This window comes from Phocoena sinus, chromosome 1 (genome assembly GCF_008692025.1).
Source record: "Phocoena sinus isolate mPhoSin1 chromosome 1, mPhoSin1.pri, whole genome shotgun sequence".
NCBI lineage: Eukaryota > Metazoa > Chordata > Mammalia > Artiodactyla > Phocoenidae > Phocoena > Phocoena sinus.
Window position 1 is genome coordinate 84,253,347 of NC_045763.1, and position 23,323 is coordinate 84,276,669.

General features: G+C 36.3%; 1 protein-coding gene and 1 non-coding gene across 2 annotated transcripts in view; both read left to right on the plus strand.

The window, feature by feature from the left end:
* ABCD3 (ATP binding cassette subfamily D member 3) overlaps positions 1-23,323 on the plus strand; it is a 91,434-nt gene that overhangs the window by 20,211 nt on the left and 47,900 nt on the right. The window contains exons 2-5 of the mRNA XM_032605541.1: positions 4,536-4,572; positions 10,864-10,962; positions 14,816-14,904; positions 22,486-22,555. Coding sequence (XP_032461432.1) covers positions 4,536-4,572; positions 10,864-10,962; positions 14,816-14,904; positions 22,486-22,555 — 295 coding nt within the window. The remainder of the gene's footprint in view (positions 1-4,535; positions 4,573-10,863; positions 10,963-14,815; positions 14,905-22,485; positions 22,556-23,323) is intronic.
* LOC116745699 lies at positions 8,436-8,542 on the plus strand. Its single transcript, XR_004347527.1, has one exon. It is a non-coding gene; the product is annotated as a U6 spliceosomal RNA (small nuclear RNA).

The window sequence follows — 23,323 nt, forward strand, 5'->3', positions numbered from 1 at the left end:
TTTTTATGAAATGGTTCCATTTTTCTCCAGTTACTGCTTTATTCTATGCAGCGTTGAGTTTCCTTCTCCCATCCCTTTATGACAGCTTAGTCAGACCCCACAGCTTCCTTTTTTTTTAAAACATCTTTATTGGGGTATAATTGCTTTACAATGGTGTGTTAGTTTCTGCTTTATAACAAAGTGAATCAGTTATACATATACATATGTTCCCATATGTCTTCCCTCTTGCGTCTCCCTCCCTCCCACTCTCCCTATCCCACCCCTCCAGGCTGTCACAAAGCACCGAGTTAATACCCTGTGTCCTTAGGCTTTTCTATATAGTGTTTATAGAGTCTGCAATAAAGATAGTTTTACTCCTTCGTTTTCATTCTATGTGCCTTTTGTTTGTTCTGCTTACTTTATTGCACTGTGTCCTTCAGTAACAATATTGAATAAAAGTGGTGAGTGTTGGCATCTTTGCAATGTCCCAGATCTTACAGAGACTCGGTCTTTTGTTAATTGGTATGATGATAGTTGTAGGTGTTTGATGATGTCCTTTATCAGACTGAGGAAGTTCCTTTTTTTTCTAGTTTGATGAGAGTTCTTAGGATGAGTAGGTGTCAGGTTTTATAGGCCTTTTCTGTATCTATTGATACGATCATATGTTTATTCTTCTTTAGACTGTTAATATGATGAATTACCTTGTTTTCTCAAATGTTAACCTGCCTTTACATTTCTTGGATAAAACCTTCCTATACTTTTTATAGCTGGTTACTGCTCTTGTCTTTTCTTTTTTGTAATGTCTTTGCCAAAGAAAAACAAGAAATTTGCAAAAGCACTTCTCGTAGCATATCAAATACAGAGGTTGTCTTGAGGGAAAGCACTGTGCAGTTGTTTGAGTTGTGAACTGAACTAGCCACTTTTTTTGTTTGTTTTTTTGGTGGAACATCATTTTTACTTGAAAGAAAGACTGAATAACTCTGGTTATTCAGCTTTGAATATTGCAGACATTTTCTTCAAGGAAAAACAACTGGCAATGTTTGTTGCTAATGTTACAGTTTAAGCTTTCAAGTGAAAATTAGAATTTGGAAATCTTGTCTGCTACCATGAGCTTGCTAGTTTCCCAGTGCTTAAGACCTTTCTGATGAGGTTGGTGGTAATATTAACAAATATAATTTTTAAAATATTGTATAATAAAATGTATTACATTTGGAAGGCCTACTGTATAACTCAGTGAACCAGCATTTTCCAAATGACTAGTGCATGATCTTAGAAAATTTCGAGTGGGTTAAAAGAGCCATTGGAAGTGTAATATAGGGGCTTCCCTGGTGGCACAGTGGTTGAGAATCCGCCTGCCAATTCAGGGGACACGGGTTCCATCCCTGGTCTGGGAAGATCCCACATGCTGCAGAGCAACTAAGCCCGCAAGCCACAACTACTGAGCCCATAAGCTGCCACTACTGAAACCCATGTGCCTAGAGCCCGTGCTCCGCAACCAGAGAAGCCACCACAATGGGAAGCCTGCACACTGGAACGAAGAGTAGCCCCTGCTCACCGCAACTAGAGAAAGCTCATGCAGAGCAACGAAAACCCAACACAGCCAAAAATAAATAAATAAAATAAATTAATTTTTTTAAAAGTGTAATATAACATAGACCAGTGAATTTTACTGTATCAGAGTACAAGTTCATTGATATAATTATCAGACCGCATTGCAGCACTGTAGTATCACAGAAGAATATCCACAGTTATTAGAATACTCCTGTTTTACAGCTACCTATCTGAATTGCAGTAGATAGAACGAACACAGACTCAGATATGAGAATCCATTTGTCGTCTATTGAGCCAGACATAAAGGAGATTTGCCAAAATGTAAAAACAATGCCACTTTTCTTACTAAATTATTTTGTTTGAGAAAATATAGCTATTTTTATAAAAATTTTATTTAACACGTAATGTGTTTGTTGTCTTTAAATGAGTAAATAAGTATTTTTTAAATTTATGAGGTTGAAATTTCATATGATAAATATCCATGTAACACAAATATATAAAAGTTCTTGGGGATCCTGAGACCACGAAGTTTGAGAAATGCTGATCTAGAATAGTGTCTAGCATGTAGTAAGCAATTAGTAGACGTTTGAATGCTTCTTGACCATGTCACTTTTATAATTTACCTGTCTTTTCAGTACCACATGCACTTGATAATGTATCTTTTCTGTGTGCCTTTGTTTCATACTCTAGCAACCAAGTTGTTTTTATATATCTTATCCTGGTACTGCAATTCTCTTTTCCTTACCTTTGCCCACGCCTGGATGTTGGGCAAGGCAATGAAAAGGATTGATGCAGGAGTGCCATCGTATTTTGGAAAGTGTGCTGATTTATTGAGTGAGAAGAAGATAGATGAGCAGCTCCTGACTGAACATGACATTGATATTGGTATAATAGACTGGTTTACGGTCATCATTCACATAGTCACAAAATTAGATTTAAAAATAACTTCACTTGGTTTTACCCTGAAATGTAACAAGATAACTGATATTTAGTGATTGTTCTAGGTATTATAGATACCTCGCCATTTTGTGTGCATATTGATAATATATTTTGAATATGTTGAATACTTTTATTTTAATGGATTTAGCTCATAAATATAGTATACTGCTCTAATTTATCCTAAGTAATTTATATGTATTTATATAGCTGGTATCTTCAAAATTGAGGAAACATTAAAGAATTCTTAAAAAGAGGAATTTAGAAAGCCTTATTTATAAAAGGGGCTCATAATTAACTGTGCATGCTTGAACATATATATAAAAGGCATTCTGTGAAAAAGTTTTGCGGTCTCATGGAAATTTAAAAACAGATGAACAATCCTGCAGTATAATTGAAACTAGAAACAGTAATAAACCTAAGCAGTTTAAAAATGATAGCATCTACCGAATTGTATCAATAGTTGTTTGCCTTTCTAGCGTTATTCAGTGACGTGGTATCCTATTACTGAAAATGTTCACTGATTGCTGTACAGATTGCTGTGGCTCAACTAGGTATTGAACATACAGGGTTGGGTAATATATGACCCCTGTAGTAGACAAGGAGATATGCTACCCAGATTCCCCTTCAAAGAAGGGCTCATTATCCAGCTATGAGGAGTGCAGATTACCAGGTAGCCCCTTCTGCACACATCTCTAGGGTCTGCCTTACCTGCAGAGCTACCTCCCTCAAGGTCATGATCTCCCTGGAGCAGCATACATTTGCATGCTGAGCTAGAAAGAGGTTTAAAGACCTGACCATTTCATCCCATCACAGAGTACTATGATGGACAGTATTTGATTCAGGGCTTCCCACTTGGTTGGCTGAAATTTTGTTGGCCTATATCACAGTTTGAGTTCTGCCCAAACTTTCTTTCTTTGCCTTCCTTTCACAGATACTGATCTCTAATAAACATTTTGTACTCCGAACACCACCTCGCCTCTACTTTGGAGAAGCCAACCTGCAATAGCTCCTGATCTCATAGAACTAATATAGTGGGAGGAAATATATGTTAAACAAGAGATTTAATATGTGATTAATGTTATATAGAAGCATAGGGTGCTATGGTAGTGTGTATAAAAAGAAGCCAAGCCTGGTTATTATATTGTTTTGGGGTGCTAGATTAACTACTTTGAGTAGCGTGAACCTTGGGCATGGTACTGACTTTTCCAAGCCAGTTTTTTCTTTCTTTTTTTTTTAAAATTAATTAATTAATTTATTTTTGGCTGCGTTGGGTCTTTCTCTAGTTGCGGTGAGCGGGGGCTACTCTTGGTTGCGGTGTGCGGGCTTCTCATTGCGGTGGCTTCTCTTGTTGCGGAGCACAGGCTCTAGGCACGTGGGCTTCAGTAATTGTGGTGAGCGGGCTCAGTAGTTATGGTGAGCGGGCTCTAGAGTGCAGGATCACGGGCTTCGTTGCTCCGCGGCATGTGGGATCTTCCCAGACCAGGGCTCGAACCCGTGTCCCTTGCATTGGCAGGCGGATTCTTAACCACTGTGCTGCCAGTGAAGTCCCCCAAGCCAGTTTTTTCATTTGTAACATGGAAATGACACATGGTCTCCCATCCTTTAGGCAGCTAACCTGGGATTGCTCACATGGCTGGGAAAAGATTCCCAGCAGCAAGAGAGTGAGCCCAATGCACAAACGTTTTTCAAGGCCTTCCTTGTGTCAATTTGCTAATATCTTGGCCAAGCCTTGATTCAAGGATGGAAAAACAGACTCTGCATCTCCATGGGAGAAGTTGTAAAATAAGTGTAGTTGTGTGTGTATGAAAAAATTACAACGTAATGCCTGATATATTATAGTAGTAGTTAATATTTATTGAGCACTTTTTGTGATTTATACTTAGTAAGAGGACTGTGGATTATACAGTTGGACTATTGTATTTAATATATTCTATCTCAGTATGAAATGTAAAAGAAGAAATCATTTGGAGAATTTGATATATTCTTTTGATATCTTAAAATAATATTTTATGATGGGAACAGTTTGCAAATAAAGCTGTCTTGCTCTTTTTTCTTTTTCTCTGCAGTAAGAAAAATGGAAAACCACCATTACGGAACAATGAGGTAAAATTTATGTTGTCTACTCTTTGGGATTTCGTGCATTTATTTCATTTGTTTCATTATATATTTTTGAATTAGGATAAAATCACGGAATTTAAGAATTAGAAGGGAACTTAAATATCATCTCTAATCCACTACATATTATAGGAATTCTTCCTAAAATAGGAATCCTTGGTAGGTGACTTTTCGTATTTACTTGAATCTGTTCATTTGATGGAAAGTACTACCTAGGAGATAGCCATAACTGTATTAGTTCAAGTCCATGATGGAATTAATCTTCCCTCTCTAAGCCTCTATTTTGTCATTTGTAGAAACACAGGACAAGTTTACTCTATTTTCTCTGAACAGACTCTCATATTGTTTGAAGATGGTTGTATTTTCTGAATCTTTTTCCCCCGCTAAGCAATCCTCATTCCTTCAAGTGTTTCTCAGGTGACATGGTTTCTAATTGTTCTTAAATTATGTGTACATTCCTCTGGATCTATACTAGTTAGTTCCTCTAGACATTAAGTTTAGGATAGAATGTAGTCTATGGTCTATAGAATGTAGTCTAATGTAGACGTGGTCTGACTAGTGTGGAATGCATCATCAGCACTACTACATTTCTTGATATGAACATCATCTTGCTAAAATTCAGCCTAAAGTTGCTTTTACTTCTTTAGCCATTACTTCTGTTTATATTAAGTGGAGTTTGTGATAAATTGTAAGCCTTCAGGTGTCTTCCTGATGAACAGCTCTTTTGACAGACATCTGTATTCATCAGTTGATTTCTTTATTTCTTTTTTTAATGACAATTTTATTGAGATGTAATTCATACACCATAAAATCCATCTATTTAAGTGTACAATTCAGTGGTTTTAGTATGTTCACAGAGTTGTACAGCCATCACCACTATCTAATTTTAGAAAATTTTCAATTCCCCAGAAGGAAATTCCATACACATTAGCAGTCATTCCTCATTACCCTCTCCTCCTGGCCCTTGGTAACCACTGATCTACTTTCTGTCTCTATTGATTTGCCTATTTTGGACATTTCATATAAATAGAATCATGTAATATGTGGCCTTTTGTGACTGGCTTCTTTCCCTTAACATGATGTTTTCAAGGTTCATATGTATTGTTGAATGTATCAGTATTTCATTCTTTTTTATTGCTGAATAGTATTTCATTGTTTAGATATACCACATGTATTTATCCATCAGTTGAGGGAAATTTAAGTGGTTTCCCCCTTTTGGTCATTATGAATAATGCCCAAATTATTGAACATTCATGTACAAGTTTTTGTGTGGACATATGTTTTCATTTCTCTTGGGTATATACTTAGGAGTAGAATTGCTGGGTCATATGGTAACTCAGTTGTTTCCCTGTAAATGTCAGCCTATAGGGTCTATACTATTAGTCTATTCTATAATATGTCTATTCTATTACTCTATTAATTTTCTTTTTTTTTCTTTTTGGCCACACTGCACAGCTTGCGGGATCTCAGTTCCCTGACCAGGGATTGAACCCGGGCCATGGCAGTGAAAGCCTGGAATCCTAACCACTAGGTCACCAGGGAACTCCCTAGTATAATTCTGAATATAATTCTAACATCTAGTGTGTTAAGTGGAAGGTATTATCTACAAACTTAATTTGTCTTCTCTATCTTCCTCACAATTGCTGATAGTATTGACTAGGTTAGGACTAGAAAGTTCCTCTGTGGCATCTCTTAATCTTTTTTTTTTTTTTTGGTTATGGTTTATTCAACTGTGACTATATCCAACTGCAGAAAAATCTGGTCTTTATTTCTCCATTAAGGCCACAATAGTTTTATAAGAAATGTCAAATTCCTTGATTAATTTGTTAATTCATTTATTAAGTCAGCCTGTCAAAAAATATTGATTAAGCCCCTCATATATGCCTGGCATTGTTCTTGGTTCTGCGTGTATAGCAGTTAACAGAAGTTCCTACCCTCATGGAGCTTAATGTTGTGCGTGTCAGCTAATATACTAGCACAGTATCCTTAACAAAGAAGGAAATTAGAAGGCTTTGACATGACTTCTTCCTAGTAAACTTCTGCTGACTTCTAGGGATTAGCGTCTCTTAGGTCTTCCTAAATAAACCCTCAATATTAATGTCTATTCTCTGAATATCCTGGAGATGGACATCAAAATTGCTGTTCTCCAGTTTCCATAATCTTTGAAAAATGGGACAAGATATGCTTATCTCCAGTCATTTGTCAAATTTCCATCTTCATAATCTCTTATATCTAAATTATACCTGAGTAATCAAACCTTAGTTATCTTAGTTATAGCTACTATTTGTATACCACCGTATCTGAAAGTTCTAGGACATCGGTGAAACTATCCAGTACAGCAGTATTCATTCACTCATATTTTAATTCTTCCTATTTTTTTTGTACATTTAAATATATATATACTTGTTTGCTAGTCATATAGTGTAAGCAAAATAAATTTAGTTTAGATCAAATGGTTGGCCAAAAAAAAGGTTTAAGGCAGTGTACATCCTGATACCACATTTGTGAAATCTATAGGAAGTGCACACACAGACATATGCTGAAATGAAATTTGGTAAGAGATATGCCAAATATTAACAGTTGATGTCTCTCAGTGGTAGCTATAGGCTCCTTATTTTTGCTCATCAGAATTTTCTAATTTTACGACAGTGAATGTGTGTCACTTATGAGGGGACGCAATTGAAAAGAATTTTTTCTTGAAATTTTTAATAATCTTTGGTGGGATGGGTTGAGGTGAGACAAGTTTCATAAGACGTGAGATTTAAGGAGAAAAAAATTTAGATAGAGACTAGTATAAAGAGATAGGTGACTTGTTTTAAAATATTTATTCTTTGTGATGTAATACACAGGGTATAAAATTCAAAATATACAAAGGTAGCACTGTGCTGGGTTTGGTCTTCAGCATTCCCATGCATATTTTTGTACTTTTGGGGTGTGTGTATATCTCCATAAACAATATAGGTAGAATTATTTTGCTTATTGAAAAATTTTATAAATTGAATCATCGTACGTATCGTTCTCCTTTTTTTTCAGCATAATGTTTTTTTAAGATCCATCTATGTTGATAGCTATAGATCTAGTTAATTAACCACTCTATAGTATTCTCTTGTATGAATATGAGCTGCTTCCTTTTCTACAGTTGTGTAGAATCTTCATTGCATAAATTTACCATGATTTATGTAGTATCTCATAATTGATGTACATTTAGGTTTTTAATTTTATAGTATAAAACAGTGTGCAAGTTTTTTCATTTATGTGTTTAAGCATATGTTCAGGAATATCTCTAGGATAAGTTTCTAAAAGTAAATTTGCGGGATTGTTTTACATTTTGCAATGAGTGTACGTTTTATATTTTGATAGATGCAACATAATAGTTACGTTGATTTATACTTCCTCTAACAATATACAGAAATGCTTACACTTCTGTCAGCACCACATGACCTTTTATTTGCTATTTCAAACATCTGTCTTTTCTGGTCAGTTCTGGTTCACGTCACCTTTCTAAGTTGATTGACACATCAATAGGAACTTCTCGTTGCCCTTTGACCTTGTTGCCTCCTGAATGTTAGGTACATTTTTTTTTTTTCTGACTGCATTATCACTTTAGCTTCTTAAATGGTCTTTAATGGTTGTTTTTTTTTTCTATGATTTGCATGTTAGATTTATATCATAAAAGTATTTTTTATATTTTTAAAAAATTACTGGGAAGTTTAAAGATGGGGAAAGTCAATTGTGGTTAAAATGAATTCTTAGGAGAAGCTAGTAGTGTTTATGAGATGTACTGTCTCTGTAAGTATTTGCATTTAGATTGGTTTCAGGTATGACTTTTATTATGTATCAAGAATGGTACAGTGCTCGCTTCGGCAGCACATATACTAAAATTGGAATGATAAAGAGAAGATTAGCATGGCCCCTGCGCAAGGATGACACGCAGATTCGTGAAGCGTTCCATGTTTTTTTTTTTTTAAAAGAATGGTACAGCATCTTGATTATTTCTTCAGCCTGAGTCAGCCCTCCAGCCCAGATGTTTGGTGTTTCCTGACTTTAGGAAGTATATCGTTCCCTTTATGGATTCAAATGTAATGAAAATAATAAAGTCAGCTTTCAGACAGCTTAAGAAATAGGAACAGTGACAACAGGGACAGAAGAAAAAGAGGAGAAATTAATACCAGGCAAACTGCTAATTATATAGGACGTGCTTCATTGTTACTTTCTTATAACTTTTTTTAAACCTTCCCATAAACCTTCCTCATTGTTTGCCCTAGATCATTTCTTGAGAACAGCTGGAAATAGTTATCCTCTGTTTAAGTCAGAAGGTGGCCGTTTCACCTTGGAATTATTCTGTCTAAGGCTCAAGCTAGGGATGGAGAAGGTACTGACTACAGGTGGGATGAAGTGAGGTAGGGAGGCAGTGACAGGAGGGAAACGAGAGTAGAAGTCTAACTTTCTTTAAAGGTAGTTGATGTACATTGCTTTCTCTTTATTCTTTTCTTCCTATACTTTCTCAGTTTGGGGAGGTGAAAGGGGATATTTAGGTTGAAGTTGTAAGGTTTGGCTCGAGGAGAATAGCCTAGCTAGAGTAAATAGACTGTGAGTAGGGCATTTTGTGTTTTGTTCACTGGTGTGTCCCCATGGTTTAGAACAGTGCCTTGGGCCAAGTAAATATTGAATGAATGAATACATACATGTGTGAATGAAGTAGACTGGGCCTGTGACTCAGTGGGATGGGGTTTACAACCTTTGTACGGTTTGAAAGACCTGAACTCTGTTCCAGCAGTTACACGGTAGGTTGGTTCTTATCCAGTTCTTTCTGTCTTAGTCTTTCTGATCTAACTCTACACACCCAGTGCCTTCATCTCTTGTCTACAGTTCTGTACGACATGCATTGTCTATTTATTAGGATTACATATATAAAGCCCTTAGCACAGTGTGTGACACGTGGATGGTAGCTTATTATTCTAATTCAGTACACAAACAACTCATTTAAGGTTTATCAAGTTAGATATTAATTTAATTAAAGCATATTTACAGCAAAGTTTGTCAACTAATAGAATTTACTATACCATGGGTATTTGTTTATCAAGAGCGTAGTAGTTAATACATAAGTGAGCTGTGATTATAGGAGTTGGGGAAAGGAGCTCAATTGGGGCTGGGGTCCTTCTGGAGAGTCTTGCCTATTGAGAAGTTTCTTCTGCCTGTTCTTCCAGACAGCCCAAGGGTAATGAAGTAAATAACGTCCACTATACCCAGTTCGTGTCACTCTTTCCTTATCCTTGCAAATGGTTTTATAGCTCTATTTTCTTGGACCAGTGAAAATGAAGAGATATCTGAGGGTAATAAAATGACTTACCCCTCTTAATTATCGTTAGCGGTTTCCCTCTACACTGACAGTGAACTCTAAATCCTTCTATGGCTTCAGGGCTCTGTTTTTTATAGGTCCTGCCCATCTCTTCAGCTTCTCTCCTGTTGTCCCCTCTGCTCTAGCAGCACTGTCATCTTGCTCTTCAGTGTGCATACCAAGTTCATTCCTGAACTGGGTTTTGTGCTTGGTGTTCCCTGTGCTTTACTACCCTCCCCCAAAGAGACCTTTCTTCTCATACTTCTCTGGATCATTCTTTTTCTCTTGACCCTGCCTAGTCTCTCTGTAACGGTTTATTTATTGGTTTGTTTTTATCTGGGTTTCCCCTGCTAGAATGTGAACTGTATGAGTGAGGGAACCTTGTCTGTCTTTGCATTTGTAAGGAAGAGTGCATATTAGAAATGTTAAATGATAAATCTAGGAATCCAAAAGTTTCCTGTAATTGGTAGCAGGAAAGCTCCTGTTCAGGATTTTTTTAAAATTCTGTTGTTGATAAGGAAGTGGATGATGAACAAACAGTAATGAGGTGGATAATGGCTATTTCTTAGCTGTCCTCTGACCTCATCTTCTACTACTTTCTCTTGCTCACAGCTCCAGCCAGATTGGCCATTTTGTTATTAAACGAGCTTTTACCTTGGTATTTGGCATTTGCTGTTTCTTCTGTTTGCAGTGTTCTTTTTCCAGATATTTCTGCAGCTTCACTTCTGAAAAGAAGTTCTCATTTCCTTATTCAGTTTTTGGTAACATCTTAGTTTCTTGAAAGCATGTTTGAATATGAAGAGCAGTACAAGACTATGTTTTTCAAATGCAGTATCCATCTTAGTAGTTGTTTATGTTGCCTTAGATGAAACATGGTTCTTTAATCTAATTTGTTATAACTATTTTAAGAGCTTTCTTTCTTTCTTTTTTTTTTAATGTAGAAAGAGGGGAAAAAAGAACGAGCTGTGGTGGACAAGGTGTTTTTTTCAAGGCTCACACGAATTCTGAAAATCATGGTCCCTAGAACATTTTGTAAAGAGGTAAGTCTTATGAAACGATAATATTAAGTGTTCAACTTTAAAGCTTATGTGAGATCAGAACAATAGAATTATAAAGCCTTTGTTCTACTGCAGGTCAAGTGTCTCCTCTGTAGATAATGAAGACTAAATTTTTGTCTAAGTCATTGCCTGTCATGCAAGTACCCTTGTTGTTCAGCGCCAGTTTTTAAATGATTTTCTCTTGTTTATGAAATATTATTATATTTTATGTGAAATACTAGAGTACTTCAGCCAGCCTAAATGGTGTTGCTTTATTATAATATAATGCAAACGAGATTAAATTTAGAAAGACCTTTTTATTACATTATGATGTTAACAAGTAGCATTGATATGGAATATGTTTGAGAGTTGCTTCTTCATATTTGATTAAATATGTTTTAAGATACCTGAATTCTTCAAGTATTTTCAGGAAGTGAACTGGTTGTAAGAATAAAGTTTTGTTATTCTTTCATTTACTCTTTTGTCAAGATTATCTTTGTCATGATTTATTAAGTATTTTAATGATTAAAAAATAACATAATGCTGTGTTCTCCATCTTTAATTACCTTAATATTCTCCTTTTGTACAACTAGAAATATTATCACTGTTGACTCTTTCTCCTCCCCATACCTACCTCTCATCCTTTCAGTCACTGCTATCTGCTAATTTTTCTTTCTAAATATTCTTACCTAGATATTACAGTGTTCTTTAATTAGTCTCACTTCAAAGAATCTCTCCTTTTTATTTATTTATTTATTTATTTTGCGGTACGCGGGCCTCTCACTGTTGTGGCCTCTCCCGTTGTGGAGCACAGGCTCCAGATGCGCAGGCTCAGCGGCCATGGCTCACGGGCCCAGCCGCTCCGTGGCATGTGGGATATTCCCGGACCCGGGCACGAACCCGTGTCCCCTGCATCGGCAGGCGGACTCTCAACCACTGCGCCACCAGGGAAGCCCGAATCTCTCCTTTTTAAATCTTTTCTGTCAAGTTTGTCTTCTTCAAACATAATTGTTTCCCACTGTTCAGATTTTAAAAAGCATTAGGCTTGTAATCTATTGATAGCAGGAAAAGGATAAGACATTCCAAAAGCACTATAATTCGCAAAGGAAAGGCACATTCCTCCATCACGCTGGACTTGCTCTCCTTCCTCTCACTTCAGCGTCATGTCTTGTTGACTCTGCCCTTAAAAGAGACTCTAAAAAATAATTTAATAACATTTGTTTTTTTTCTAATTAGATAGAGATCCTATGTGTTTCTTGAAGAAAAATTGGAAAATGCACTTTTTAAATCTGCTTCGTCCCTTATATTTTAAATGTTTTTTCCAAGCATCCTTGAGTTTCTCTTCGATTAGTCCCTTACTTTCCATTTGTACTGTTCTCACTTGCTTGGATTATTATAATCTCTACTCCTTTTCTAACTAGTCTTCTTTCTAAAACCCGAATAAGAACACTTGGCTTCTTTTCTCCTATAGGGTAAATCACAACGTGACTTTGCCCTTCCTTTGCATACCATCTACTTGGAAGGTCCTTTGCTGTTTTGTAGCCAGGCCTTGTGCCCTCGTACTTTCATGACACCATGTTTGTGACAACACCCCCAACAAAAACGAATATGTTTAAAAAACAGCTTAATGCTCTTTATCTTCTTTGTGAAGGCGTCCCGTGACTCTCTGGATATAATTAATTGTTTTCTCATTCTACAATCTGCCTGACTTTGAAGAATCTTTATTTAAAATACAAGCTTCTTCTCTGGAAAGATTTGTGTATTACCCCCCCTTATCAGTTAACAGCTTAATGTTCATTTAACCTTTTAGCAGAGGTTTGCTGAATATGAAATGAATGTGAGACATTGAATAGATCTCTGGGAGTTAGTAAGAAGGTAGATGGGCCTAACTTGGCCAACCTCCCAGTTCTGTCGAGGTGCATCCATGCCACAGAGCCATTTTACGAACCATCTTTGAGGGGTATAAAAATCCGGGCTTAACCCCAGTTCAAGAAAGTGAAAGAAACTCCAGTAGAAATCACAGATAATAGGAGGTAGAGATAGAGAGATTAATTTAATCAATTTATGAAATAAAAATGCTGCATATGAACATATGGAAGTTCATCTGTATCATAAGGTGAGGGATTGCCTAAATCAAGCCTATCTTTAGTTTCTGACATATTCTACGAACCCAGTAATGGAATTATGGTGATTCTGAGGACAGCCTTTGCATAAAAAGGCATTTCAGGACTGTCAATAATCAAAGTTCGGCAGATTTTGCTAAATGAGATAATAAACTTGATACTGATTTAAAGAAAAAATTAAGCAGAGTATATAAAATAAAGGAAAAAATAAACTATCTTTGTCTAATGTTACCTTTATTCCTCAAATGATTAATTTAGGATTGAGGCTGTACTTAAGGTCTGAATTAAAAGTTAGCATTACCGTTAAAGTGTCATCTACAAATAGGATTTATTAAAATCGGTAGGTTCTTCTGTTGTCAGTTTAATACCTAACTTCGAGATGGTGGGAGAGGGTAGGAAGATGGTATCTTCCTTGCTGGACAACTCTGGCAAACGTTGGGGGAGCAGCTGTCACAACTCAGTCATGTAGACTTTCTTTGACATTGTCTTCTTTCTTATGGATTCATTTATTACTTCCGTGTTTATGACTCCCTGCCTTGTCTTTCACTTAAGGGCTGTATTTTCAGTACCTTCACCTTTTTTAAAAAACAAGATTTGTTTTGCAAAAATTACAAAAGTCATAGATGCATTTGCCTCTCAATTCCATAACTTTGAAATCAAACACCTTATCCAACAAACATTGCCCCTGCCACACACCCTCTTCTCTGACTTTAGCTTCTATGCTGCTGTCATATTTTTCCCATTTAGAAAGTTTAAGGTCACCTTTGAATGGGTGTGTGTTGCAGTTGGAGGCTGGAGGGTAGATTTTCATCCCACACAGACAGTTGACTCCTAGCCAGCCACTCAGCCTCTCATCTCTCCCCCACGATGATCCATCTTGCCCAGCATTGCTTAAGTAATGTTCTGTAAACAACACTTTTTAATATTTTGTTCTACCTAAAAGCTTGCAGTAGTTTTATAAGCTCTGCTGGATGTGCAATACTGTAATTCATATGGTTTTAATCTATTTTTTACTTTCCATTAAATCTTTCATCTTTTTTTTTACTCATAATCCTCATTTTCTCCTTTGTTTTACTTGGTTTATTTAATGTATTTCTAATGTCATAAGCCTGTTTTGCTACCTCAGACCTTTCGATCCTGCCACGTATCACGTGAAGTGATGCAAATATACTTACCTACACTGGTCTGTTTTCTTACATTTTATGTGTAAATCTTGCCTTGATAACTAAATTGAAAGCCCTGCAAGGGCAGGGACACTGTTAAGAGATTTTTCTAACAAACAGAACCAAATTTATTCTACTTAAGCAGAATTTTAGGCTTCAGTATTTGTTCTTAACTGTATATTGGTAGTTGTCATTTTTCTTTATTAGAGTCGTATATTAAAAACATAGGACAATCACAATACACTGTGATTTAGGTAGTCTAAGTTATACTGCTGGTTTCTGTCATTGACTAATTATATGAAGACAAGTCATTTGCCCTGCCTGGGATTCACTTTTGAATCTGGATGAAAAATTAGATTAAATGATCTATAAGGCCTTTTCCATTTACATTATATTTTAAACTTCTTTCAAAATTATATTTAAAAATAACCTGTAGGTAAAATGTCAGCCAACTACATTAAAGCTAGAATAAAGCTTTGAATTTAGAAACCAAAAATCTTTACCAAAGTGATGTTTCTTTTAACTTTCTAAAATGCATTTAATTAATTTACTGTACCTGGTTTATTTTAGACAGGTTACTTGATACTTATTGCTGTTATGCTGGTGTCTCGAACATATTGTGATGTTTGGATGATTCAGAATGGGACACTCATTGAAAGGTACTTTTCATCTTCCTCCTGTATGTATGAAATACTAATTTGTGTCATATTTAAGTGTTATTTTAAGCAAGAAATAGATTCTAAGTTAGGTATAAATACTTAAGTCAAATTATGTCTTTGTTCATTTACTTAGTAGATATTTATTGTCTCCCTTGTGCCACAGGCAGTGATAGGGATGTACCCATGAGCGAACAGGAGAGACCCTGTACCAAGCCCTGCAGAGCTGGCCGTTTATAGAGGGTCAGAGACAAGTAAACAGAAAATTATGGGACTTCCCTGGCGGTCCAGTGGTTAAGACTCCACGCTTCCACTGTAGGGGGCACAGGTCCGATCCCTAATTGGGGAACTAAGATATCGCATGCCCCCAGGGCACGGCCAAAAAGAAAGAAAGAAAGAAAGAAAATTAATATGCAGTATAATAAATGCTGTAGTGGGAACTTAAAAAGTCACCAAGCTGGATGTCTGAAATTAATGAGATAATTTGAGGAAAATATCAAAGCATTTCAGGGAATCATGTTGAGAATGTTTATTAAACAGAAAAAAATTCTTAGACATTTTCTTCAGTTTCTGAAGTTAGTGCTTTATATATTTTTTCATTATAGTCTTTGTACATGTGTTAATCACTGCAATTGATGATTTGGAATTTAAAAACAAAAAAACAGTTGGGATATTAACATTTATCTGTTAATAAAGAACTTATTCCTCATGATACCGATTTGAATGTCAGTAAAAAATTTTTTCTTGGAATTTTGTTTCCTGGCATGCAGTATTTTATCAGAAAATTTCTTAAAGTACTTAGTATAACGTAACTGTTTGAATGACAGTACTTAAAATTTTTAAATGCTCCCAAATTTTGTAAGTTTTTTTCTGACATCCTTGATTTGTGTGTGGCTTAGAGGATTTGTAGGAGAGGCAGAATGCTTTATGCAGGTGTTTTCTGACTCATCTCTCTAGAAGAACAAAGAAGGTTATCTGCATAGGATTAAAGCCCCGACCACGTGCCTCTGAATATGTGTAAATGGTACAGACGCCAATATTCAATTCAGGGCGCCCTGAATCCTTCGGTCAGTCCCATGCCTTTTTATTTTAATCAAAGTAATATATGAAAAGCTTAAAAAGTAAAACATGAATATAGTTTAATATCAAATAGCCATACAGGACTTAATCACAAAAACATTAGTTCTGTGCCCCATTCCTCCCACCTGTAACTGTCATTCCTGGAGCCAGTTGTCTTCTGTTCTTTTTACTGTTTCATCTCTTATTTTGTCTCTGCACTTTATTGTAACACACTTATGTTACTGTCTCTAGATTTTTCAGTCTTAGAGACTATGTGTGTATTTATTTCTCTTTTGGAAGATGAGAATTAGCTCTTTTCCACTCCTACCCATGTCTGTGCTCATTCTCTCAATGTTATATCACAGTTTTTTGTTAAATCAGAATTTATTGTTTACATGATTTTGACTTTTGTTTACAGCTGAGCCAAATGCTCTTCTTTGGTAGTTTCTTTTATATACAACTTCTTTTCCTGGCATTTATAAATTGCAGGTTTTTGTGCACATTAATTTTTTGCCTACTTCTTACTAATTCAGCTCAAGCTTATTGACAACACTATAAAATCTCAGTATTTGGGGGCTTCCCTGGTGGCGCAATGGTTGAGAGTCCGCCTGCCAATGCAGGGGACACGGGTTCGTGCCCCGGACCGGGAAGATCGCACATGCCGCGGAGCAGCTAGGCCCGTGAGCCATGGCCGCTGAGCCTGTGCGTCTGGAGCCTGTACGTCTGGAGCCTGTACTCCGCAACCGTGAGACGCCACAACAGTGAGAGGCCCGCGTACCGCAAAAAAAAAAAAAAAATCTCAGTATTGTAATATGTCAAACACACTAGATAACTTACTGATTTTTATCTATTACCACCTCATACCTCTTGTTAGTTTTCTGTCCTCCAGCTCTCATTAGGATTGATTGTGCTTTAGCTTCACTAAATAGCAGTCATGTTTGAATTTACTTTTATCATGATCTTAGGAATTTTTTTCATCTTTCTTTCCTGCATTAAATAACTCCTATGTTCTGGATCTTTTGTTTTCCTCTTCCTCAGTTTACTTTCTCATTTTGGCAGATGCAATCTTTTTCTGAGAAAAGGTTACAAGGGAAGTAAAATTTTGAGACCTTGTGGGTCTGATAAAGTCGTCTTCTCTCACACTTGATTGATAGTTTAGCTGTATTTATTCATTCTAAATTGGAAATCAGTTTTTTTCAGAATTTGGAAAGCATCACCCTGTTGTCTTCTGTAGGGCTCTGTGGTTCTCAACCTTGGCTGCAGTATAATTAGAATCATCTGGGGAATTTTGAGACCTACTAATGCCTGGGCCCACCCCTAGAGATTCTGATTCAATCAGTCATTACTTTTTGAAGCATCCCAGGTGATCCTAACCTTGATCCCAGCCAAGGTTAAAAACTACTGATCTAGCTTCCGCATTTGGTGTTGAGTCCCATTCCTGTGCTGATTGCCCGCCCTTAGCAGCGGATCTTCTTTCACGTGCTTTGGAAGCTTTTATTATTTCTTTATTGTTGATGTTGTATTGCTGGTGTTATGGGAATTTCACTGAATGTTGGTGTGAATTTTTTTTCATTCCGTGTGTTTGTGCTAGGCACTAGGTGGGCTCTTTTCAATCTAGAAACTCATTCTTCATTCTGAAGAATGAAATTTTCTTGTGTTTTTAAAAAAGTTCTTCCTCTCCAGTGTTTTCTGGAATCTTAGTTGAGTGTTGGACTTCCTGGACTGATCTTCTGACTATAATTTCTCTACTGTTTACATCTCTGACATTTTATATTATATTCTAGGAGATTTCTTTTAACTTTATCATCCAGTGAATTTTTATTTGTTTTAATTTTATTTCCAGGAGCTATCTTTTTGTATGAATATTCATTTTTGTAGCAGTCATTCTGTCAAGTCTGTGACTTTCAGTGTCCTTTCTTGTTCTGATCTTTGTCATTCAGTTTAGAGCTTTCCTTAAGCAGTCACTCTTGGCTGTGTATTCATATTTAACTTGCTAGAAGCCAAGTTGTGGGATTGTTGATTGTCTGGTTTCCCTGAAAGGAATTTGTAGGGGGAGTCTGGTCAGTTTTGTGTGTTTGTGCCCCAGTGAGGAATCCTCTAAGGAATTCTAAGAAGTTAAGCATGAGTAATTGAAGTGTTTGTTCATTGCTGCTAGCACATCAGCTTTAGCAGGATCAGTTTTGTTAAGTTCTCTTTCTATGAGCTTTGTGTACAAGTAATTTGAGTCATTTGTATGATTAATATAGGGAAGACATGTTTGTCCTTTTACATGATTATAGAATTTTATATTTTTTTCCTTTGATGGCTTTACTTATTATTTAAATGCCATATCTGTTAATAAAAATACAGGCTCCCCAACTGTAGTGTTATTAATTACCTGTGACAAAAATAACAGGTTACATCCACTGTGAATAACATTATATTAGATATCTGTGTACAGTCAGTCACATGATACATATAAAGAACCCTGTACAATCATGGTATAGTATAGAAGATTATCTTTTAACGTTTTTCCCTTTTATTCATATTTTGTGATTTCATGTTTTTGTAACCTAAAAGAATAACATTTAATTTTCTAAGCTAGGGATTTCCAACTTTAATTAAATAGGTGCTTATTTTAATTTTCTCAAAGACTGAATGCTCTAGAGAAAATCCATCACTAAGAGTGTGTGGTGCATTAATTTAATTGGTCATGATGGATAAGAGGAAAGTTATTATGTAGCATGAGCCAACTTATAATTCTACTAGACTAATCAACTCGTTGGGTACTCAGCCTTAAAATTCAGTTATGAGATGTAGAAAAAAATTTAAAAAACAAAAATTTTAGGAGTTTTTAAGAAACATATTATTTTGACATAATTTAAACTTGCAGAAAAGCTGCAAGAATAGTACAGGGAGCTTCCTTATACTCTTAACCCAAATTCACGATTCTGAAGCAGTCATTTTATTTATTTGTTAGTCTGTTTATTGGCTGCATTAGGGCTTCATTGCTGCGCATGGGCTTTCTCTAGTTGCGGCCAGCAGGGGCTACTCTTTGTTGTGGTGCACGGGCTTCTCGTTGTGGTCGTTTCTCTTGTTCTGGAGCACAGGCTCTAGGTGTGTGGGCTTCAGTAGTTGCAGCAAGTGGGCTCAGTAGTTACAGCACGCAGGCCCTAGAGTGCATGGGCTTCAGTAGTTGCGGCATGTGGGCTCAATAGTTATAGCTCTCAGGCTCTAGAGCACAGGCTCAGTAGTTGTGGCACATGAGCTTAGCTGCTCCACGGCATGTGGCATCTTCCCGGACCAGGGATCGAATCCGTGTCCCCTGCATTGGCAGGTGGATTCTCAACCACTGCACTACCAGGGAAATCCCTGAAGCAGTCATTTAAAAATTAATTGTTGAGGACTTCCTTGACAGTCCAGTGGTTAAGACTGTGCACTTCCATTGCGGGGGGCATGAGTTCAATCCCTGGTCAGGGAAGATCCCGCATACTGTGCAGTGTGGCCAAAATAAATAAATAAAGTTAATTGTTGAGTTTGGGTTTTTTTTGAGCACGAGCCACCTCTTCTCCTTGCTTGGCCCTGCAATAAACCTTTCTCTGCTCCTCCCCCAAAAAAACAAAAACAAAAGTTAATTGTTTATTTTCTCCTGAAATAAAAGATAAAAGATTTTTGAGCTTCTGCTGTGCATGACATCTTTTGATATTTGGTCAAATTAAAAGTTTTAAAATATTGTGAATTCATAATATAGAACAGTTTTATTTGAAAAATTAACACATTTCTCTAACTTGCTACTAAAGCTACATCGTGAACTTTGTCTTTTCCATTTTGCCTCTTGCAAAGTATGTTTAGATTTATGTTCTTCTGCTAAAATAGAGTCACAAAGAGACTTGTTATGGTCCTTAATGTACTTAATTTTAATATCCTTTACATCTTTTAGGCTTACTTGTTAGCAGTGACTAATGACTTGGGAATGGGTCAGATTTTAATAGGGCAGACCCCTTCTTTAAGGTAGAAACTGGCAATTCTATGATATGGAAGGTAATATTTCATATCTTGTTGCTGCTGCTGGGGAGGAAGAAATTCCCCTCTGCCCTTCTAGGTTCTTCTGGCTGGTCTAAGAATTAAATGGGCGTGAGACAGATTAACAGGAGAAAATCAAACAAAAGTTTAATAACATGTGTACATGGGAGAGACCCAGGAGAACTTAGTAACTCGCCAGAAAAGCCGAAGACCTCATGTTGAATACCATCTTCAGCTAACGACAGAGAGGATGTTGGGGGTAGGGGTTTGGGACTTCACAGGGGAGGAAGGCAATTCACATGAAGATGGAAAAGCAAATGTTTGGTAAACAAATGTTTGCTGGGCCACGTGGAGACTCTGGGACACAGCGTGGACTCTGATCTCTAGGTCCTGCCTACTTTCCCCACACACACTTAGCCCGTATGCTTTGCAGATATCTCTGGTCATAGCTCTATTCTGGGAGGAGGCCCTTTTATCTAAATTCTTTAGGTAGCTAAGGGGGAGGCAAAAAGAAAGACTTCCTGAGGCTTCTGTTTCTTAAAAATAATCAGCCTAAAGTAATCCTTATGCCAAAGAAACACGTTTTGGGGTGGCAAAGTTTGTTCCCCTATACTGCCATATGTAATCATAAATATATATTTTATTTTTAACCACTTGGCTATAAGTAGCATTTTAAAATTACCAAACTATCTTAAGATTCCTGTATGTTTTAGAAAACTATGATTGGGACTACTCTAAAATTACTTTATTGATGATTATTTTTCTTTTGCAGTGGGATAATAAGCAGAAATAAAGCTTTATTCAAGAAACCATTTTTTAAATTTGTAGCTGCTACTCCAGTGGTAAACCATTGCTGAATGATGGCATGTGCTTTACCAAAGTTTGATAATCTTGTGTGTTTCACAGCTTGGGCAGCACTAAAGCACTTTGGTTTTATGTAAAGTTTGGTTCGAATACTCTAAACTTTTGTACTTAATTGCTTTTTGTCTCTAACATTCTTATTGCTGTAAACAACATTTTTGTGTGGCTCTATTTTAACTTTTTTCTAGTTCAGCTGTAAAAAAAATTTTTTTAACACTTTTTAGCAGCTATGTCAAAATTGGACTATTAATTTTTCTATCGGTCTAGAGTAACATTTCCCAAAGTATGTTCTTTGGAATCTTAGCAATGATGGAGGAAATGCTAGTGCTACAAAGCCCTCTCAGAGAGTTTTACAATGCATATTATACATTAGAGCTTTGAGAGGGCCTTTGGTAAAGACATTTGTTAGCGTTAACTCAGGTTTTTGCAAATTTATTTGACCATGGAACTTTTTTGCTCTAAAAGATCAGTTCATATTACTTGGCATTATTCACCTACTCCCTCATAAAAAGAAATTATTTATCAGTATGTATACCAGTCATTTTTTTGTGTAGAGCTAGGTTTGAATCATTTAGTGCATTGTTTTTCAAAATATGGTTAATTTACTTCTGGGAATATTAACATTATCTTTGCACTAGACCACAGACGTTTGGTAGTCAGAGATCCTTTACTTATAATGATATAATGGCTTTCTAGCTTTTTAAAAAAGTAGTGGAACCCTTTAAATAAGTTCTTAGTGGATATTTTAAAAACAGATAACTATTTAAAATAGATTAAAAATAGATAAAAGATATGGTTTCATTGAAATCCCACTGCCATCTTTTTTGGTAAAATTTTCTTAGGACCACAGTCAATCTCATTCTTAGCTGTTTTAGCTATACAATAGCAGAATTGAGTACTTGCAACAGAGACCTTATGGCCCACAAAGCTTAAAATGGTTGCTCTTGGCCCTTTATAGTAAGAGTTTGCTCATCTGTCATTAGTCTGTCTCCTTGCCATTAGTTCATACAAATGACAGGATGTTAAAATATTTAAAGGCAAAGAAATAGTACTTTGTTTTATCCACAGTAATCCATTCCTGGGTCTGTAAAGTTGTTAATTGTTTCATCATATAAAACCCCTTTTTGTGACTGCTTAAGTATAAGCCTGCTGGGTTTTTTTTGTTTTTTTTTGTTTGTTTGTTTTATTTTTGCGGTACGCGGGCCTCTCACTGTTGCGGCCTCTCCCGTTGCGGAGCACAGGCTCCGGATGCGCAGGCCCAGCGGCCATGGCTCATGGGCCCAGCTGCTCCGCAGCATGTGGGATCCTCCCGGACCGGGGCACGAACCTGCGTCCTCTGCATTGGCAGGCGGACTCTCAACCACTGCGCCACCAGGGAAGCCCAAGCCTGCTGTTTAATTACCGTTTTTACGAAGGAAAGAACTAGCTATCATTCTTATTTAATTTTGCCGTTTGTAGAGTGATTTCCAAGAAAGCTGTTTAAAATGACAAAATTTCAAAAGTTAACGTTTTTGTAAGAAAATGTTTTTAGCATCTTTTTTCTTATTGATTCATTTGATTCAATGAAAATTTCCAAAAATAGCTTCAGAGATTTAGAGAGGTTTTTTTAGTGTTAAATATTGCTTCTTTTGCAACTAATGCATTGCATGTGGTGGTTTGCAGTGGTATCATTGGTCGTAGCAGAAAAGATTTCAAGAAATACTTATTCAACTTCATCGCTGCCATGCCTCTCGTAAGTGTTAATTCTTTAAAGATTTTTACATAGGGAAAAAATTGCATCTTACTGAAATCTTTTAGGATTTTTACTTATTAAGTTCTTTGAAGATTTATATACTAAGTTTTTTCAAGTTTAGTTTTGTAACTTATAGTGGAGTTTTTCAGTGCGCAAACCTTTACACTAGATAGAAAAATTTAAAGGAATTATGTTTGGATCAGTTTCTTTGCATACATATGTAGGTGTATACAAGTGTAGATGATTTTTTCTTTGACCATTAGGCCAGGGTTTCTCAGATATTTATAACATCCCACTAGATGGAAATAGTACTCCTCCCCCAGTTGTGACAACAAAAAAATATGTCTTCAGTGTCTCCAGACATTGCCAAGTGGCCTGTGGGGGGCTAAGGTGAGGTTGTGGGGCAGTGAGCTGAGGGCAGAAATCCTGGGTGAGAATCATTGCTGTAGGCCATAAACTGTTACAGTAACTTGAACCACTAATGTAATGTAATGTAATTTAATTGGAATTTATTGTCCGAATTTACTAAAAATAAACGTTAAGTGGTCCAAATCATAAGTAGTTTTCTTAGCTTGAGTCTTACCTTTATTCTATTTTATCGGCACGATAAGAATTTTAGTACTGTATGTGTGGGAGTAAAAGGGAGGGGCTTGATTATAGAACTTAATTAATTAGAACATATGTCAGATTTAATAAAGCTTGAGGATAGACATACATGGAAGACCTTTTAAAATAGAAAATTGAGAAAAGCAGCATTGATGTCAATCA